Source organism: Vicia villosa, linkage group LG5 (genome assembly GCF_029867415.1).
Source record: "Vicia villosa cultivar HV-30 ecotype Madison, WI linkage group LG5, Vvil1.0, whole genome shotgun sequence".
In the NCBI taxonomy this organism is placed as follows: Eukaryota; Viridiplantae; Streptophyta; class Magnoliopsida; order Fabales; family Fabaceae; genus Vicia; species Vicia villosa.
This window is the reverse complement of record NC_081184.1, coordinates 91,099,485-91,114,183: the sequence shown is the minus strand read 5'-3', so window position 1 is coordinate 91,114,183 and position 14,699 is coordinate 91,099,485. Positions and strand designations below refer to the sequence as shown.

General features: G+C 34.5%; 2 protein-coding genes across 2 annotated transcripts; one reads left to right on the top strand and one right to left on the bottom strand.

Moving 5' to 3' along the window:
* Positions 1–2,739: 2,739 nt before the first annotated feature.
* Positions 2,740–4,895, top strand: LOC131601837 (beta-1,6-galactosyltransferase GALT29A-like). Its single transcript, XM_058873735.1, has one exon. The coding sequence runs from the start codon at positions 3,349–3,351 to the stop codon at positions 4,606–4,608; it is 1,260 nt and encodes a 419-aa protein (XP_058729718.1). The 5' UTR covers positions 2,740–3,348; the 3' UTR covers positions 4,609–4,895.
* Positions 4,896–5,633: 738 nt separating this feature from the next.
* Positions 5,634–9,766, bottom strand: LOC131601836 (protein ADP-ribosyltransferase PARP3-like). The gene is made up of 17 exons (XM_058873734.1): positions 9,617–9,766; positions 9,240–9,532; positions 8,965–9,160; positions 8,744–8,857; positions 8,604–8,661; positions 8,459–8,528; positions 8,185–8,359; positions 7,962–8,095; positions 7,639–7,876; positions 7,425–7,552; positions 7,266–7,342; positions 6,809–7,179; positions 6,619–6,721; positions 6,454–6,536; positions 6,225–6,368; positions 5,962–6,144; positions 5,634–5,885 (listed from the first exon to the last, which is right to left on the bottom strand). The coding sequence occupies exons 1-17, from the start codon at positions 9,620–9,622 to the stop codon at positions 5,817–5,819; spliced, it is 2,442 nt and encodes an 813-aa protein (XP_058729717.1). The 5' UTR covers positions 9,623–9,766; the 3' UTR covers positions 5,634–5,816.
* Between the last annotated feature and the right edge of the window lie 4,933 nt (positions 9,767–14,699).

The following is a 14,699-nucleotide window of genomic DNA, read 5'->3' as shown; positions in this document are numbered from 1 at the left end:
CAAAGTTTGAGACCTTAAGAACATAGTTTCAATAGTTTCTTCTTCTTCTTCTTCTTCCATCTTGAAAGCTTCATATTTTTGAATTAAGGCCATGGCCTTAGTTTATTTAACTTGAGTATTTCCTTCACGAGTCATTATTAACGAATCAAGAATATCTTTTGCTGAATATTTATTTGTAATTTTATCATATTGGTTGTAACATATGGCATTAAGAATGATGGTTCTAGCTTTGTGATGATTCATGAATGCACGTTTCTGTTCATCATCCATTTCATTTGTGGGAATTGGAATATCAATCTCCGTAATAGGTGTTATATACCCATTAGTGACAATCTCCTAGAGATCAATATCATATCCTAGAAAGAAACTTTTTAGTCTATCTTTCCAATAATCAAATTTTTTTCCATCAGAGACTGGAGGTTTAACATTGTAACTATCTCTTCCATGAGTGTTAGCAGCGACAACCATTTAGAATTTTTTCTCACGCTGTACCTCTCTACACTGTTAAGTGTTTGATGAAAATCAACAAAGAGCCGAAGCTCTGATGCCAATTAAAGATAGAGAAAAACACAAGAAATGAGAGTTTGAATTGGTTTTCTAAAACTTTTAATCTTTTAAAATATTTTCACAAAAGATAATGAGATAGTTAAGATGGAGAAGAAAAAGAACACGTTCGATTATACTGGTTCGCCTTAGAAAAGGTTAATTTTGTCCATCCGTCAAGGTGATTTCGCCTTAGAAAAGGATTTAATCCACTAATCTTGAAAGATTACAAACAACCTCTAAGAGCCTAGAAAGACACCTTAGCCCTATAAAGTATACAGACTAACAACCTTGTCACTTGAGGAATACAAATCTCAACAAATTTACAAAGGATAAAGTTTACAAGATATTTCTTTTAAAAAGCAGATTGAAACATAAACAATTTAGCACAAATGTTAAATTTAAAATTAAAGTCTGAAAAAAATTATCTAAAATATCTGACGTGGCTGAGCTGTTCACATGCCATGTCATTAATGAGGCAGATGGAGGGGGTCAAACAAATCTCAAGTGAAATAAAGTTTAGGGACAAAAAACGTGGCTTTTAAAATGAGGGAATTAAAACTGAAAAAACTTGAAAATAGGGAGACCAAAAGTGTATTTAAGCCTATAATTTATTTCAATTTAAAATAAAATAATTAAATATTAAATTTCTTTTATGTCATTTTAAATTGGGTTAAACATGTTTTTGATCCTCGTAAATATCTAAAATTTTATTCTTAGTTCCTATTAAAAAAATGACATATTTTAATCCCAAAACTTTTATGCATGCAATTTTAGTGTCGGCTTAGAAATAAATTTTGAGTTTTTTTTTCAAGAAACTTTTTATAACGTTCTACACATGTTTGTAAAATAATCATTCAAAAATACACTTTGGTTTAACCGCAAGAACTACATCTACGTGCATAATAATTTTATAGGGATCAAAACATGTCAATTTTTTTTTATATGGACCAAAAGTAAAATTTGGTAATTTATATGGACCAAAAACATATTTAACTATTTTAAATCATCAATTAATTGAACCACTAATTTTACCAAACACTTCAATTAACTGATCAACTATAAATCATCTGCCCTCTGCTATAAGCTATTAGTCATCAACCATTGATCATAAGCTATAAGTTAAAAGCTACTTTATCAATTAACTGCTATTTTTACGAAACAAAATTTTAGTTATTATACAAAGTTTATAACTTAATATAATTATTTTTTAAAGTTAATATATAATTAAAAATAGAAGAATTAGTAAAATACTGATCGTACCTGATCAGAATGGATTGTCGATGGCCTTCAACAATTAGTCTTTGAGTGAATGGGGAGTGTACCTGCAAGGTACTCCGATGGCAAAGTGAGAAAGAGAGCAAGGGAATGCAAGTACTTAGATTAGGTGAGAATGAATGAATTACATGACCCTTCATTGAAAGAGGGTATTTATAGTCTCAACGCGGGGCCAAAATTTCCCTATTTTGGACTGAATTGTTGGATGCCCAAAACAAAAGAAACTGCCAGAATGCTACGTGGTAGGACAGAGTCAACAAGTGATTCATATCCTAGTTGAACCGATCGTAGGATTCGAAGGTAATGACCGAAATTTTTGCTAGTAGGTGATTACGTGCTCTTCATTGAGCACGTGAGACTGAAACTCTAACGGTAAAAAAAAAAACACGTTTAAGCTTGGACCTTGGATTGGGCCTACTCAGAGCCCAAAATTTTATGAAACAAAAAAAAGAGAGATTATTTTAGTGTATGAAGATGTACCTACCTAACACGTTAAATTCATCAACCAAGTTCATTTGAAAAAAGGTGACGGATGAAGTAATTAAGACTAACAATTAATGCCTTCAACATTGATTTCATGTTAACGTAGCAATAAAACTAACCCTATTTTATAAAATCTCCGTGACACACTAAAGTATCCCGTCACAACAAGAAAAGCTTCTATTTCCAATGCGTTCATCTAGTGGCATCAAGGCGTTATCTTCTTTGAAGGAGATTCCATTTTATGGAAAGACGTGCAAACTTAAAAATCAATAAACCCACTTAACTATCCATCCTAATTCCAATTATTGCATACTCCAAATAACTCACATTCACATATAGATCTATACACTAATTCTAAAAACAACCAAGATAACCTTAGTCCTTAGATCTATTTTCTACGCAGCCATAATAAACTAATCTCATGGACCCACCTCAAATCCTATGACATGACATCATTCACTTGCAAAGCACATCATTATTCACTCCAACTCCCACGCCATTAAGCCCTTACCCCACACACTCTCAACGCCATATTTACACTAATCAGACCACAAAAACATGCCTTTTAACATGCTCTCTAACAACACCAACCACCCACTATTTTAATGCATTCCCCACACCACACAAACCACCCCTTAACCAATTAACCCTCTCTCTTTCTCTCTCTCACACACAAAACCAGTACTTTATCATTCTCTAGCACCATAATCATTCATCCCAATTAGGGTTTGGTTTTGGTTCCACACCAAACCAACCCAACAAAAAAAAAGAAAAGAAAACAACCATACCCAAAACCCCATTTTCAATGTTCAGTTTCTGCTCCTACAGCAAATTCTTCATCCTTTTCTTATGTACCCTTCTTCGTTACTTCATTGCATAACCCTAAACAAACTCACATTCACTTCCAATTTTTAGGGTTCTATTCAAATCCAAATCCAAATCTTCCTCAGTTATGGAATCTCAGTTTCAAGTTCAACTACCACTTTCCAAATTAAAACCCTAACATTCGGATTCGAATCTTCATCTTCATCATTACCATTACCAATGCTTAAATCTTCTGAACAAAAAGATGGATCTGAAATCGAACCACCAAACTGCATCGATTTGTTTACTCAATTAGCATCAACAAAACCTAAACTCAACAATTTCCCTATGAAACGCACCGTTCGTCCTCTCTTCGTTCTCCTCCTTCTTCTCGTCTTCCTCGCCACGTTAACCTCGCGCTCCATTCTTCGTAGAGGTATAATCTCAATCGAGCTCGAAACGCGTGTGATCAATCGCGATTCATCGTTAAACGCCACGCTTCTCAAACACGCTGCGGTCGAGATCGGCGAGGAGAAATCCCGGAAAGAGATTCAGCAGCTTCTTGATGGTAACTTTGCTAGTCAAGCTAGGCATAGAACGTTTGTTTCGTGGCGGAGGTTTATCCATCATGACGGTGATAGAAACTTTCCGGCAACACTCCGTTCGCCGCTTTTTTATCGGTATTGGATTGATTTCCGGCGAGTTTTGCATGATTGGGCAAGGAAGCGTAGGTTTCAACCAGGGATAATGACTGAGTTAACTCGGTCGGTGAAGGTTCCACTCGATCGGTTTAACAAACTTGCTACCGATTCTATTGATAAAAAGTACTCTTCTTGTGCTGTTGTTGGTAATAGTGGGATTTTGCTTAATAGAAACTATGGTTCGTTAATTGATGCGCATGAGTTTGTTATAAGGTTAAACAATGCTAGGGTTGATAACTATGAAAACAAAGTTGGGAAGAAAACGAGTATTTCGTTTGTGAATAGCAACATTTTGCATTTGTGTGCAAGAAGAACAGGGTGTTTTTGTCATCCTTATGGTGCTAATGTGCCAATTGTTATGTACATTTGTCAAGCTGTGCATTTCTTGGATTATACCGTTTGTAATGCTTCTCATAAGTCTCCTTTGTTGGTTACAGATCCAAGGTTTGATGTGTTGTGTTCTAGGATTGTGAAGTATTACTCATTGAAGAGGTTTGTGGAGGAGACAGGGAAGGGTTTGGAGCAATGGGGTTCTGCTCATGATGGTGCTTTGTTTCATTATTCTTCTGGTATGCAGGCTGTGATGTTGGCTTTAGGGGTATGTGATAAAGTTAGTATTTTTGGGTTTGGTAAATCACCTTCTGCTAAACATCATTATCATACTAATCAGAAAGTTGAACTTCATTTGCATGACTATGAGGCTGAGTATGCTTTTTATCGGGACCTTGTGGATGGACATAAGCCTATACCTTTTGTATCAGAGAAGTTTAAGATTCCTCCTGTTGTAATGTATCATTGACAGTGATTTGTTGGAGGAGTTGATTAGGTTGAAGTTTTGTGAATTGTTGGAGGGGTTGATTAGTGTTGTGAATTGTTGGAGGGGTTGATTAGGTTGAAGTGTTTTGTTGTTGTAATAGTTTTGGAATGAATAGATAGTGGAAGGGATTATTGGGTTTGGTTTGAGATTCAATTTTTGTTTTCTCAAGTTTGTACTGTCCCAAATGTAGCCTCAAGGCAACATATAAGTGTAAATTTTGATTAGATCAATACAAAATTATGAAGCATCTATGATGTGTTTTGTATCTATTTTCAGTTTCTTGAGTTTCCTATTAAATCAAAGAGTACACTATAAAAAAGCGTCATTTATAATAGAGGAAATAGTAATTAAAAAATACAACAGTGTTAATAACATTTCTATATATCAAACGATTTGGTTAAAGATATGGAAATGTACTCAAGTGTTCATCATCATCATCTTTCTTACCATTTTAGCCTTTAATTAATATTACAAGTGTGTTATGAAGTTCTATGCTCTTGCAGCTTATATGATAGATGACTTTTCCCAGCTTATATGTTAGATGACTTTTTCCAAAATAATGCAGGGTTCTCTTCCCAGATTACTTTTCCCATTCAAAATAATGCAGGGTTCTCTTGCTATCAAAGAAGTGCATTCTACTTTTCCCATTCAAAATAATGCAGGGTTCTCTTGCTATCAAAGAAGTGCATTCCACCATAAATATAATCTACAGAAGCTTGACTAATGCACTATACTATTTTGAGGTATCAACTTAAGAACTTTTCTCATGAGCTTCCTTTCTATTTTGTAACTTAATACAGCTCGTGACCCTTTTGATGATCATAATAGTTATTGGTTTTATTAGTTACATGGGGCAAAATTTAGATGGTAGCTTACAGTTACACACCAAAAGACATACCATTCAGCTACTCATTATCATTCATAATATTAAAGGGTCAACTTTTGAGTTTATACATAAGTAGGACAAAACATTTACTCTCAAGTTAAGTAGGAGATATACATTCATCTAAACATAACACAGCTTAGATATATTCTGCTGTTACATAACTTAGTTATTTACATCAAAATGACATATTTTCCCAAGGAAACTTCTTGTTAAGCTTGAAAGAGCCACAGCTTCAAACAAGATGGTCTTGAGTAACATATGCATTACAAAAAAGTTCTTTTGATTATCATTTTTGTTGTGCCTTTTACTCTGCCGTGTCTATCACGGCACCATTCTCTTCAAACTTCACCCCCACCAAGTAGCATATACGTACCTGCAAAACAAAATTATGCTCAAACCCGGATATAATATAATCAAGATGTTATTCCCTACTGAAATCTGGCTTATACCTGCTTAGGATCATAGACAGCATACTCATTGTATTCCAAGGGACTATCTTCATGCTCTGAGGCAATTATTCTACCACAAGGAACTTTTATGTCATCTTTCCACACAAAGTGCTCTGATTCATCTGTTTTCTTCTTCCCAAGCCCCTTCACTCCAATCTTGTTTTCCTCCAAAGATGTTGTATCCTGTCTCAGATTCATTTTCATAACCATATCAATGACAGTTTCGTTAGTGAAAACCATAAAGGATAATAACTATTGCTTACCTCAGGTGGGCTTTTCAACTCAGTAATCTCATTTCCCAGTGAAGCAATGGCCAAAACCAAGAACCCTTCTGGTCTGTCTACAGCAGTAAAACCATATCTTGCAGCCTCTGCTGCAGCATCTGAGCAAACAATGGCTTTTCCAAACTGTTTGCCAAGAACACACAAGTGATTAGAAAACAATTAGCAGCAATATAATTGAGCATATTCTTCAGTTTTATTTGAGTTATACCATGTAACCTGGAACAGGTAGTGAACATATAGCTGGCAAGAACCCCTTGTGCAAGTGCCTCAAAAGATTTGAGCTTCGCGATCCTTTCATAGTATAATCATAGAATTAGTGTATGATTGATAAGAACCAAGTTAATCTATTCGGAAAGTATTCTATCTGTCTTACCACACCATAGAAGAACCTTATTTGGAAGCTTTACTATATCTTCATAAGAAGGGCAAGCACTTGGTTCCACAGCAAAGATGTTTTCAACTGAAACCCCATATTCCTGAAGTTCATAGCAAGTAAACATTCAAGAAGATTCCAGCATTCTTGCAGTTATACATGAAACAAACAGAAAAAGTTGTATTCTTACAATGTCACCAACTTTGACAGGCTCATAAGTTTTTTCAAGGTACTTCACTATCATCTCATAGTCATTTGAATTTTTCTCCAGAGCAGAAACTGAGCAACCCAATTTCTTGTACGTGGCGGATAATGGATCATCAATGGTAGCGCCACTCATATCTCCAATGAGGTGAGAAGCAAGGGTTATATCTCTAACACCCTCCAGTGCTGCAGCAGCATGATCTGCAATCTCTTGATAATCTCTAAAAATGAAAGGCCTTGTGGAGTGCATCAGAGTGAACCATCTCTGGCTAAAATCAGACCAAATAGCATCAGCCTTGGGCCCTGTCTCTTTCAATGATTTCATTTTCTCAATGAATTCCAACAGAACTTCTTCACCTGATAGAGTTCATTTGTTAAATTGTTAGTCACTCTAAATGAGAATTAGATAAATATGAAAATGTAATTGTCTCCATTGTACATACATCTTTGCAGGTGAAGATTTGTAACCATTCCTATTGGAAGGTCTGGAGAGTCATAACCCATCTCCATCAATGCATACCTGAATTCAATGTAAGGTTATTTCTGAAAATTCAATTAATATTCATTATTCATGCAAAATAGTGTTCTCTTACTGTGCTTACTTATAAATCTCCTGGCTGCACAAAACCTTCATAAACTTTGCAACCATAGGCTCAAGTTTACAGTGTGTCGCTGCTATCCCCAGCTGTCGAAGTCCTAACGCCCCATGTCGAACTTCAACTCCATCATCCTATTCAATGCCATAATGCTATCTATGTTTAACAGAAGTGGTATGAATAAATCATTAGTCATTTAAGGGAATAATTATATATGTACCATGTCAATAGGGTAAAACTTTAGTGGCTTCTTCTGAAACTTCTTCTCTCTTTCCCATGATTCAAACTCATTTCCTGTTAATTCCTCAAAGAGCCTCACAAACTCTTTGATAGCACTGCCCTCGTTCTCGCACTCTTCTAATCGCTCCTCCGCGTTTGGATCGTCCCCCACTCTTCCTTTCTTGAAATACAGATGCAAACGATTCTCTGGGCCAACAATCAGTTGCATTATACAGTAGCTGCAACAAATTAACAACACTAATTAGCCATAGTTTTCTTATGAATTTTAAAGTAGCAATTGATAATTCATTGTATTATTATTACTCATTAAGTTTTCTCCCTTGGTCACAAACAGAGAAGGCACAGTTGTACAATATCCCATCTTTGTCAAATATCTTCCCATCTTGTTCCTGCAATTTGGTATCTTTGTAGACTCCTCTCTTGCCATAAAGCTTGAGCTGTTACCAATCACAAAATTTTATCATACATAGAACACAAATTCTATAAAATAATGAAAAATAGCAGCATGAAAGAGTCAATTATGTACATCTGCTGAGAGTGATTCAATAGCCTCCTCCCCAGGATCTTGTTTCTCCCAGGGGATTCCCTTGCCAGCCACAGAAAGATCAGATACAAGATCATAAGCTTCCAAAGGTTGTGGTTCTTGCTTTTCGATGCTGTCAGTTAACCAAGCCTCCCTAACCACAGGTATGTCTCTCTCCCTATAGTAAAAAAGGTTCATTATTACTTATAAATGTTGACATTTTTTCACAATCTTCAAACAAACATATAAATTTTTCTAAAGCCTTAGTTACACTCACATGGCTTCTGCGAGCTTGGATGTTCCACCACGTGCTCGCTCAGCAGGCGAAGCCACCAAACAAGTTGCACCTGAAACATTTAAACAGTTTATAGAAGTTCCTAGCAATAGAAGGATGAGAAGAGAAACTTTTTGTATCACATTACCAATAATAGAGTTTGTAACCTTCCCTCCTTGCTTTTCTATAGTTGTTTTCCAATATTGCTAAGTAGCCAAAAACAAAAAATCCATCAAAACTTAGTTGATGCTAAAGAACAAAGTATAGTTTAACAACATAGGTGCATACATGTGTCCGATTAAGACGACCCATCAGAGAAATCATCATTCCAGTAAAAGGCTTTATAGCCAAGCCTAAATCCCTTTGAGGCCTTTGGCTAGGATCCTGATATTTCTTCAACAACTACAGCACACAAACACACACATGCAAAAGAAGATAGTTTCTTAGGTGACAAGTTACAACAATGCTAATATACATACACAATGAAAGAACAAAAATGGTAAAAATACATCTGAAATTGGAGAGTTCTGAACAGAATCTGGTAGCTTAATGGGTTCCTTTTTCCTTGGAGGGTCCCTTGTGCTGAAAGGGCAACTAGACCATTCACTGTAGAACCCTCTACAAGCATAACGTCTTCCATCAAACTCCAAATTGCCATTGCAAACCAAACATTTCTCTAATGCACCAAAAAACAGCAAGTCTTGGCTGTTACACAAAGCAATACAATTGAATCAGTTACCGAAAATACTCAATTTGCAAAAGGGTCTAATCTAATCAAACCAACCATCTTCTTGTAACTTCGATATCAGAGCCAGAGGAATCAAGACCATTAGTCTCAAGAATCTCTTTCATTTGCTCCAAAGACAGTTTCTCATTAGTGGTCTTACAAAACTCATCATACTCGTGTTCAACATTAGCTGCAGATTTTCCATTAATGTGACCATCTTCAGTTTCCACCTTAGCCTTTTTAGGAGAATGTTCAACTTCTTGTCCCTTGGATTCTGCTTTCTGTTTCCTTGTCATCACTTTCTCTTCTTCCCCATGTGCATGATGAACATGCGACCTCGCTTCATGAACCTTTCCATAAAACCAAATATAGAACTATATATGTCAAAAGAACAAGAAAAAAAGAACATGTCCATGAAAAAAACATCAACATACCTTCATTTTGGTGCTAGTTACTTAATGAGTTTTTTCTTTCGTTTCTTGCAGTGATGAAAAGCAAAGCATGTAGTTTAGAGTGTCTAGAATTGGATATGGTTTATACTAAATAGCCTTTTCACATGATCATAGGTTGAGCTGAGACAACAACCTTAAATTGCCACGTGCATGAGTTCTGACTAAAAATCAAAATTTCATGTCTTCACTACAACCTGCCACGTCAGCTAAGGATCGCAAAACTTTGACACGTGTGCAACTATGGACACTTTAACGCATTGCAATGATGACATGTGGGAATATCATGCCATTCTGGTTTGTCTTTTCTTACATATTAGCATTCGGTTGGTTGGACTCAAACGGTGCAAGCCAATCGAGATCATGATAACCAGTTTATTATTATTTTTTTTGTTTCAATTTTTTTCAATTATGTGAAGACAAAGATCAAGTCAAGCATACTGAATTTGGTCTTTCGAATGCATGAATAAAGTAGCGGTTGGGCAGAGATATTCAGCTTTCTGATTCGTAGCATTTTGAGCTGCTAACAATTTAAAGGTTGAATAAAAATCAATTGTATTGGATGCTACATTTGAATTTTCATATTAAAAATATATGTTAATAACACTTTTTTCCTCCGGCTATATGAGTGACTTTTACTTTACTTCCCCTAATTTTTTTTTAAAAATTTTAATATTAAAAATTGAAAATTATTAAGAGTGTTTGGATATTATTAAAATCCTATTTTAAATTTTAGAATGTTGAAATTAAATATCATTTTATACAAGACTATGTTCAGAAAGAAATTTTATTTTTAAAATTTATATGTACAATGAGCTTATATCTTTACAAAATCCTTTATTGAAGATAGATTTGTTTTCATTCCGAAGAACCTTAGTATAGTGTCTTGTCCAGAACGAAAAAGATATAATGTAATAATGTTCACCTTGAATAAGAAAATGAGACAAGAAAATGAGACTCTGAGATATTTATTTATCATTTATTTTGTTCGTTTCTAGAATATAAGGCTTTTGAAAAGTGAAGTTCTCATGTATCAGAAATGTCCTAGATCAGAATCTTTTTCTCTGAAAAACTTCTGCCCTATGGAAATTGAAGAGTTTACTTCGTTAATTCTTGTCATATTAAAGTATACATTTTATTTAAAAATATGACAAAAGTCATTTCTCTGAATCTCATATTTCGATTGGTGACATTTTGGAAATAAGTTAATTTTGAAAATAAGGAATTGTAGCTCGTTTTACTAAGTTCCCGTATAACTCTGTTCATAAGCTTCGTAGTGTGCTAGCACTTGTCTTAAAATCAGCAGATATATTTAATTCTCTCTCTGATCATTAAATCCTTTTGAGTGTCTCAAGTTGGATAATTATCTAACTTGAGTCTTTTTGCGTGTTGTTCTCACTTCTTTTTCCTTATATTATATCCTTTCACTCCCATCACACTTTTATCCTCATAATCCATTTTCTAAATCATCCCACTCTCTTATATCATCACGTCTTCAAGAACTTTTCAAAGTGATGAAGAACTTTTATCCGTGATTGCTAAAAACACTGTCGACCTGATCAAGCTGAAATCTCAAGATTTTGATCGCTTAAAGAATGTACAAACACAAGGATGGGAAAATTATTTCGCTTAATGGACCCATTTTTCCAAATTTGGTTAAGAATTTATAGATTATTGCATCTGTTACAGTTGATGGAAATGAAATCCACTTCTTTGTGTTTGGTCATCCAATAAAAATCACTCGAACCTCTATTGCTGACGCAATAGGGTGTAATGATGTTAGCTCGTTTGTGGAAGACTATCATTTCAACAACACTTTGGTTGAATCTCAAATTCTTATTTTTCTTGACCAGTTCAATCGAGTCAGTGGATCCTCTTGTCCATCGACTCTTCCTCCTGTTGCAAGAGTCTGGCATCAAGTGTTAATGTCAAACCTTCGTCCAAGGAAAACAAACACGAAACTCCTCACTTATGAAGACAGGCCTTTTCTGTATTTTCTTGTATTCAACATTTGCATCAACTTTCATAAGACCATCTTTAACTAGCTCAAAAAAACAATTCTGGTTTCTAGAGAACAAATAACTTTTCTTATTCCTTATGGAAGAGGGTTGTCTGAGTTTTTCTTAAGAGCTAAGATAGTTGATAATGTCAGGAATGGAATGTTCGCTAATGCTTTAGATGTAGAAAAATGCGAGATATTTGAATATGTTGAGTGATTTCTCTTGTTGTTTCTTTTGTTTGTCTAGTTGTACCCTCTATCCATTTATTAATGACAATTTTGTCGTTTCTCTCTCTTTTATTCTATTTTTCTAGGAAAGCGTGTTATGATCTACTTTAATATTTATTTCCATAAACTATTCCAAATATTTGTTCTTTTAAATTCTATACTTTATTTTTTAATCGATAAAGTTTATCTTTTTGGTTATTTTGTTAAATTCTTTTTGATTTCTGACAAAGGGGTAGAAGTTGAGATAATTTTAATATACCTATTCTCGAAGATCATTCCCATACATGTTCTGAGCTTTTTGCTTCTAACCAACATTTGACTTAGGAACTTTGCAAAAGTTTACTGAATTTCTATAGACAGACAAAACTCTGAAGGATATTCAGATGACATGGTCAAGATCTATGAGAAGCCAACAACTTTAGATGTTCTGAACATGGCAAAGATTCAAGATGAACCAAGTTCTAATGATTAATGCATATTCATAACTCGGTTCTACCACTTCATCGTGTTCTGATAGCAAGTCAGGACCTGAGATGAAGAACCAGACATTTCTAGTCAAACTCTGATGAAATTGCAAACATGGAAGTATTCCTTTCCTGCTACTTTCTTTATACTTCAAAATTATTTTGTAAGTCTTGAGCTTAGGGGGAGCATCTGAACAAGCTAAAATGAATTTTGGGACTATATATCTCAAGGGGAGCTGTTTAGAGAACTCTGAATATGCTTTATGTAATTAAACCTAGCATAAATTGTTCATCAAAATACATGATTTTGTCACCATCAAAAAGGGAGAAATTATAAGAACACAATTTGGTTCTGCACCTGGCTTTATGTTTTGATGATAATATTACATGATATCTTAGAGAACAATTTAATACTCTAACGGTTTCAGTCTAGTGTGTAGCTTTTTCTAATAGGCTCTGACTCTGAAGATAAGGTGTGTGACGTCATCAGGTTCTGAACTCAACACACTCTGACTCTGGAAGAAACCAGTGGTGTTTACAATGACCTAGTCAAGTTCCAAAATGCTTCTATACAACGGTTCTGATGAACGTTAGTGATAGAGCTTTTGATCATGACTCTTTTGGAAGAGCTTCTGAAGACCTCATTAGCTCTGTGATTCTGTTGTCCAAGTTCTGAAGATTATGAAGACAAGGTTTCCGAAGAACAAGTTCTGAAGACAAAGATTATGAAGACCAAGTGCTGAAGACAAGGTTTTGGATGAACAAGTTCTGAAGACTCTGATGAATTTGGCTCTGAAGATTCAAGTTTTGGTCCTTTTAAGCATGCTTCATTATCAAGTATCATAATCCTTTAAAGATTATAATATAAGATCGAAATTGGTTTACATGAGGAAATAGTACGAGGTACATATGTTTCCACTACCCAGATAGTGTGGCGCAAGGACTGTACTATAATACTATGTTGTCGACCACTCCCTCATTTACTGTTATGGAAAAAACAATTGGAATTAAATATTCCTATTCTACCCTTCAATGGACTTCTTTTGGCCTATAAAAGGAAGACATGGAAGATTGAAGATAAGAAAAATCTTGGGAATGACACTCTACAAAAGTTACGGTGAAACGCAGCTCAAAATTCTCTGATATATTCTTTGTAAAGTTTTGTAAAAGCAAGTGAACTTTTGTTCGTTAACTTGCATCAAGTGAGTTTTTGTTCATGTACTTGCTATTAACACTTTTGTGTTTTTGATTGTATTTAAACTTGTGTTATCTGCTTTTAAGAATCAACCTTGTAACACAACCTTTGTATTTCAACTTGTAAGTTGATAGTTCCTTGAGAGACTAGGGTATAGTCAGAATTTATCAAGAAGATATTAACGGGTAGTATTTGTGGTTTGTAACATTGACAGTTGGTCTTTGTTGTGGGTTTGTAATCAGTTCGGTTATAGTGGATTAAGTCCTTGTTGAGAATGCAAAATCACTTTGGCGGGTGGACTGGATTAACTTCGTTGACAGTGAACTATGATAAAAAAATTGTCATTTATTGTTGCTCTTGTGTTCTTTGTGTTTGACTTGGGAAGAATTTATTTTAAACCTTGAAACCTAATTCAAACCTCCTATTTCTTGTGTTTCACACACCTTCACACATGACCATTCTCATTAAAGAGAAATAAATCATTTATTTTGTAATAAAATTCATGTGATTAAAAATTTAAAAATGCTATTTTAAATAAAAGAAAAAAAATAAAAGATGAATAATGCAAAATTATAAAAATGTGTCAATGGTGAAAAATGACCAGATGAATTAAAAAAAATTAAGGGATAAAATTAGGGTATGACTGAATGCACGTAATATCTGCAAACTAATGTGGGTGATGTTGCATTAATTAAGTTTGTTAATGATGCAACCAAAATTTAACATACGCTTATGTGTCTTCTAAGTGAGCGTGGGATGACGTAACTTCATAATATAAATCTATTAAAGGGTGTTCGTAGTTTCAAGTTAGCATTGTGCAAGTATTTTTATACTTGGAAAATAGTGTCGTGTTCGATTCAAGACCGAAAAGTACAAAACTGAGGGAGTTTTAGACTATGTGCATTCTGAATTGTGTGGATCTATCAAAGAGGTTTCCATGGGTGGTTTCAAGTATTTTATGACATTCACAAATGATTTTTCTCGCAAGGTTTGGGTGTATTTGTTGAAGTAGAAATCTGAAGTTTTTACCAAATTTAAGTTGCGGAAGGCATAAATAGAGAATTAAACAGGTAAAATAAATCAAGTATTTGAGGTCAGATAATGAAACAGAGTACACTGATTCAATTTTCAAGAGGTTTTGTAAATAACAAAATTAAAAGACATTTCTTAGTTCACAAGGTG

What these genes read in the sequence shown, in the direction of transcription:
- LOC131601837 (XM_058873735.1), top strand. Translation starts at nt 3,349, where the DNA reads ATGCTTAAATCTTCTGAACAAAAAGATGGATCTGAAATCGAACCACCA.
- LOC131601836 (XM_058873734.1), bottom strand. An exon ending in TCCAAGCTCGCAGAAGCCAT is followed by an intron (nt 8,360 to 8,458) that starts GTGAGTGTAACT and finishes TTTTTACTATAG; the next exon opens with GGAGAGAGACATACCTGTGG. An exon ending in TACCTGTTCCAGGTTACATG is followed by an intron (nt 6,369 to 6,453) that starts GTATAACTCAAA and finishes CTTGGCAAACAG; the next exon opens with TTTGGAAAAGCCATTGTTTG.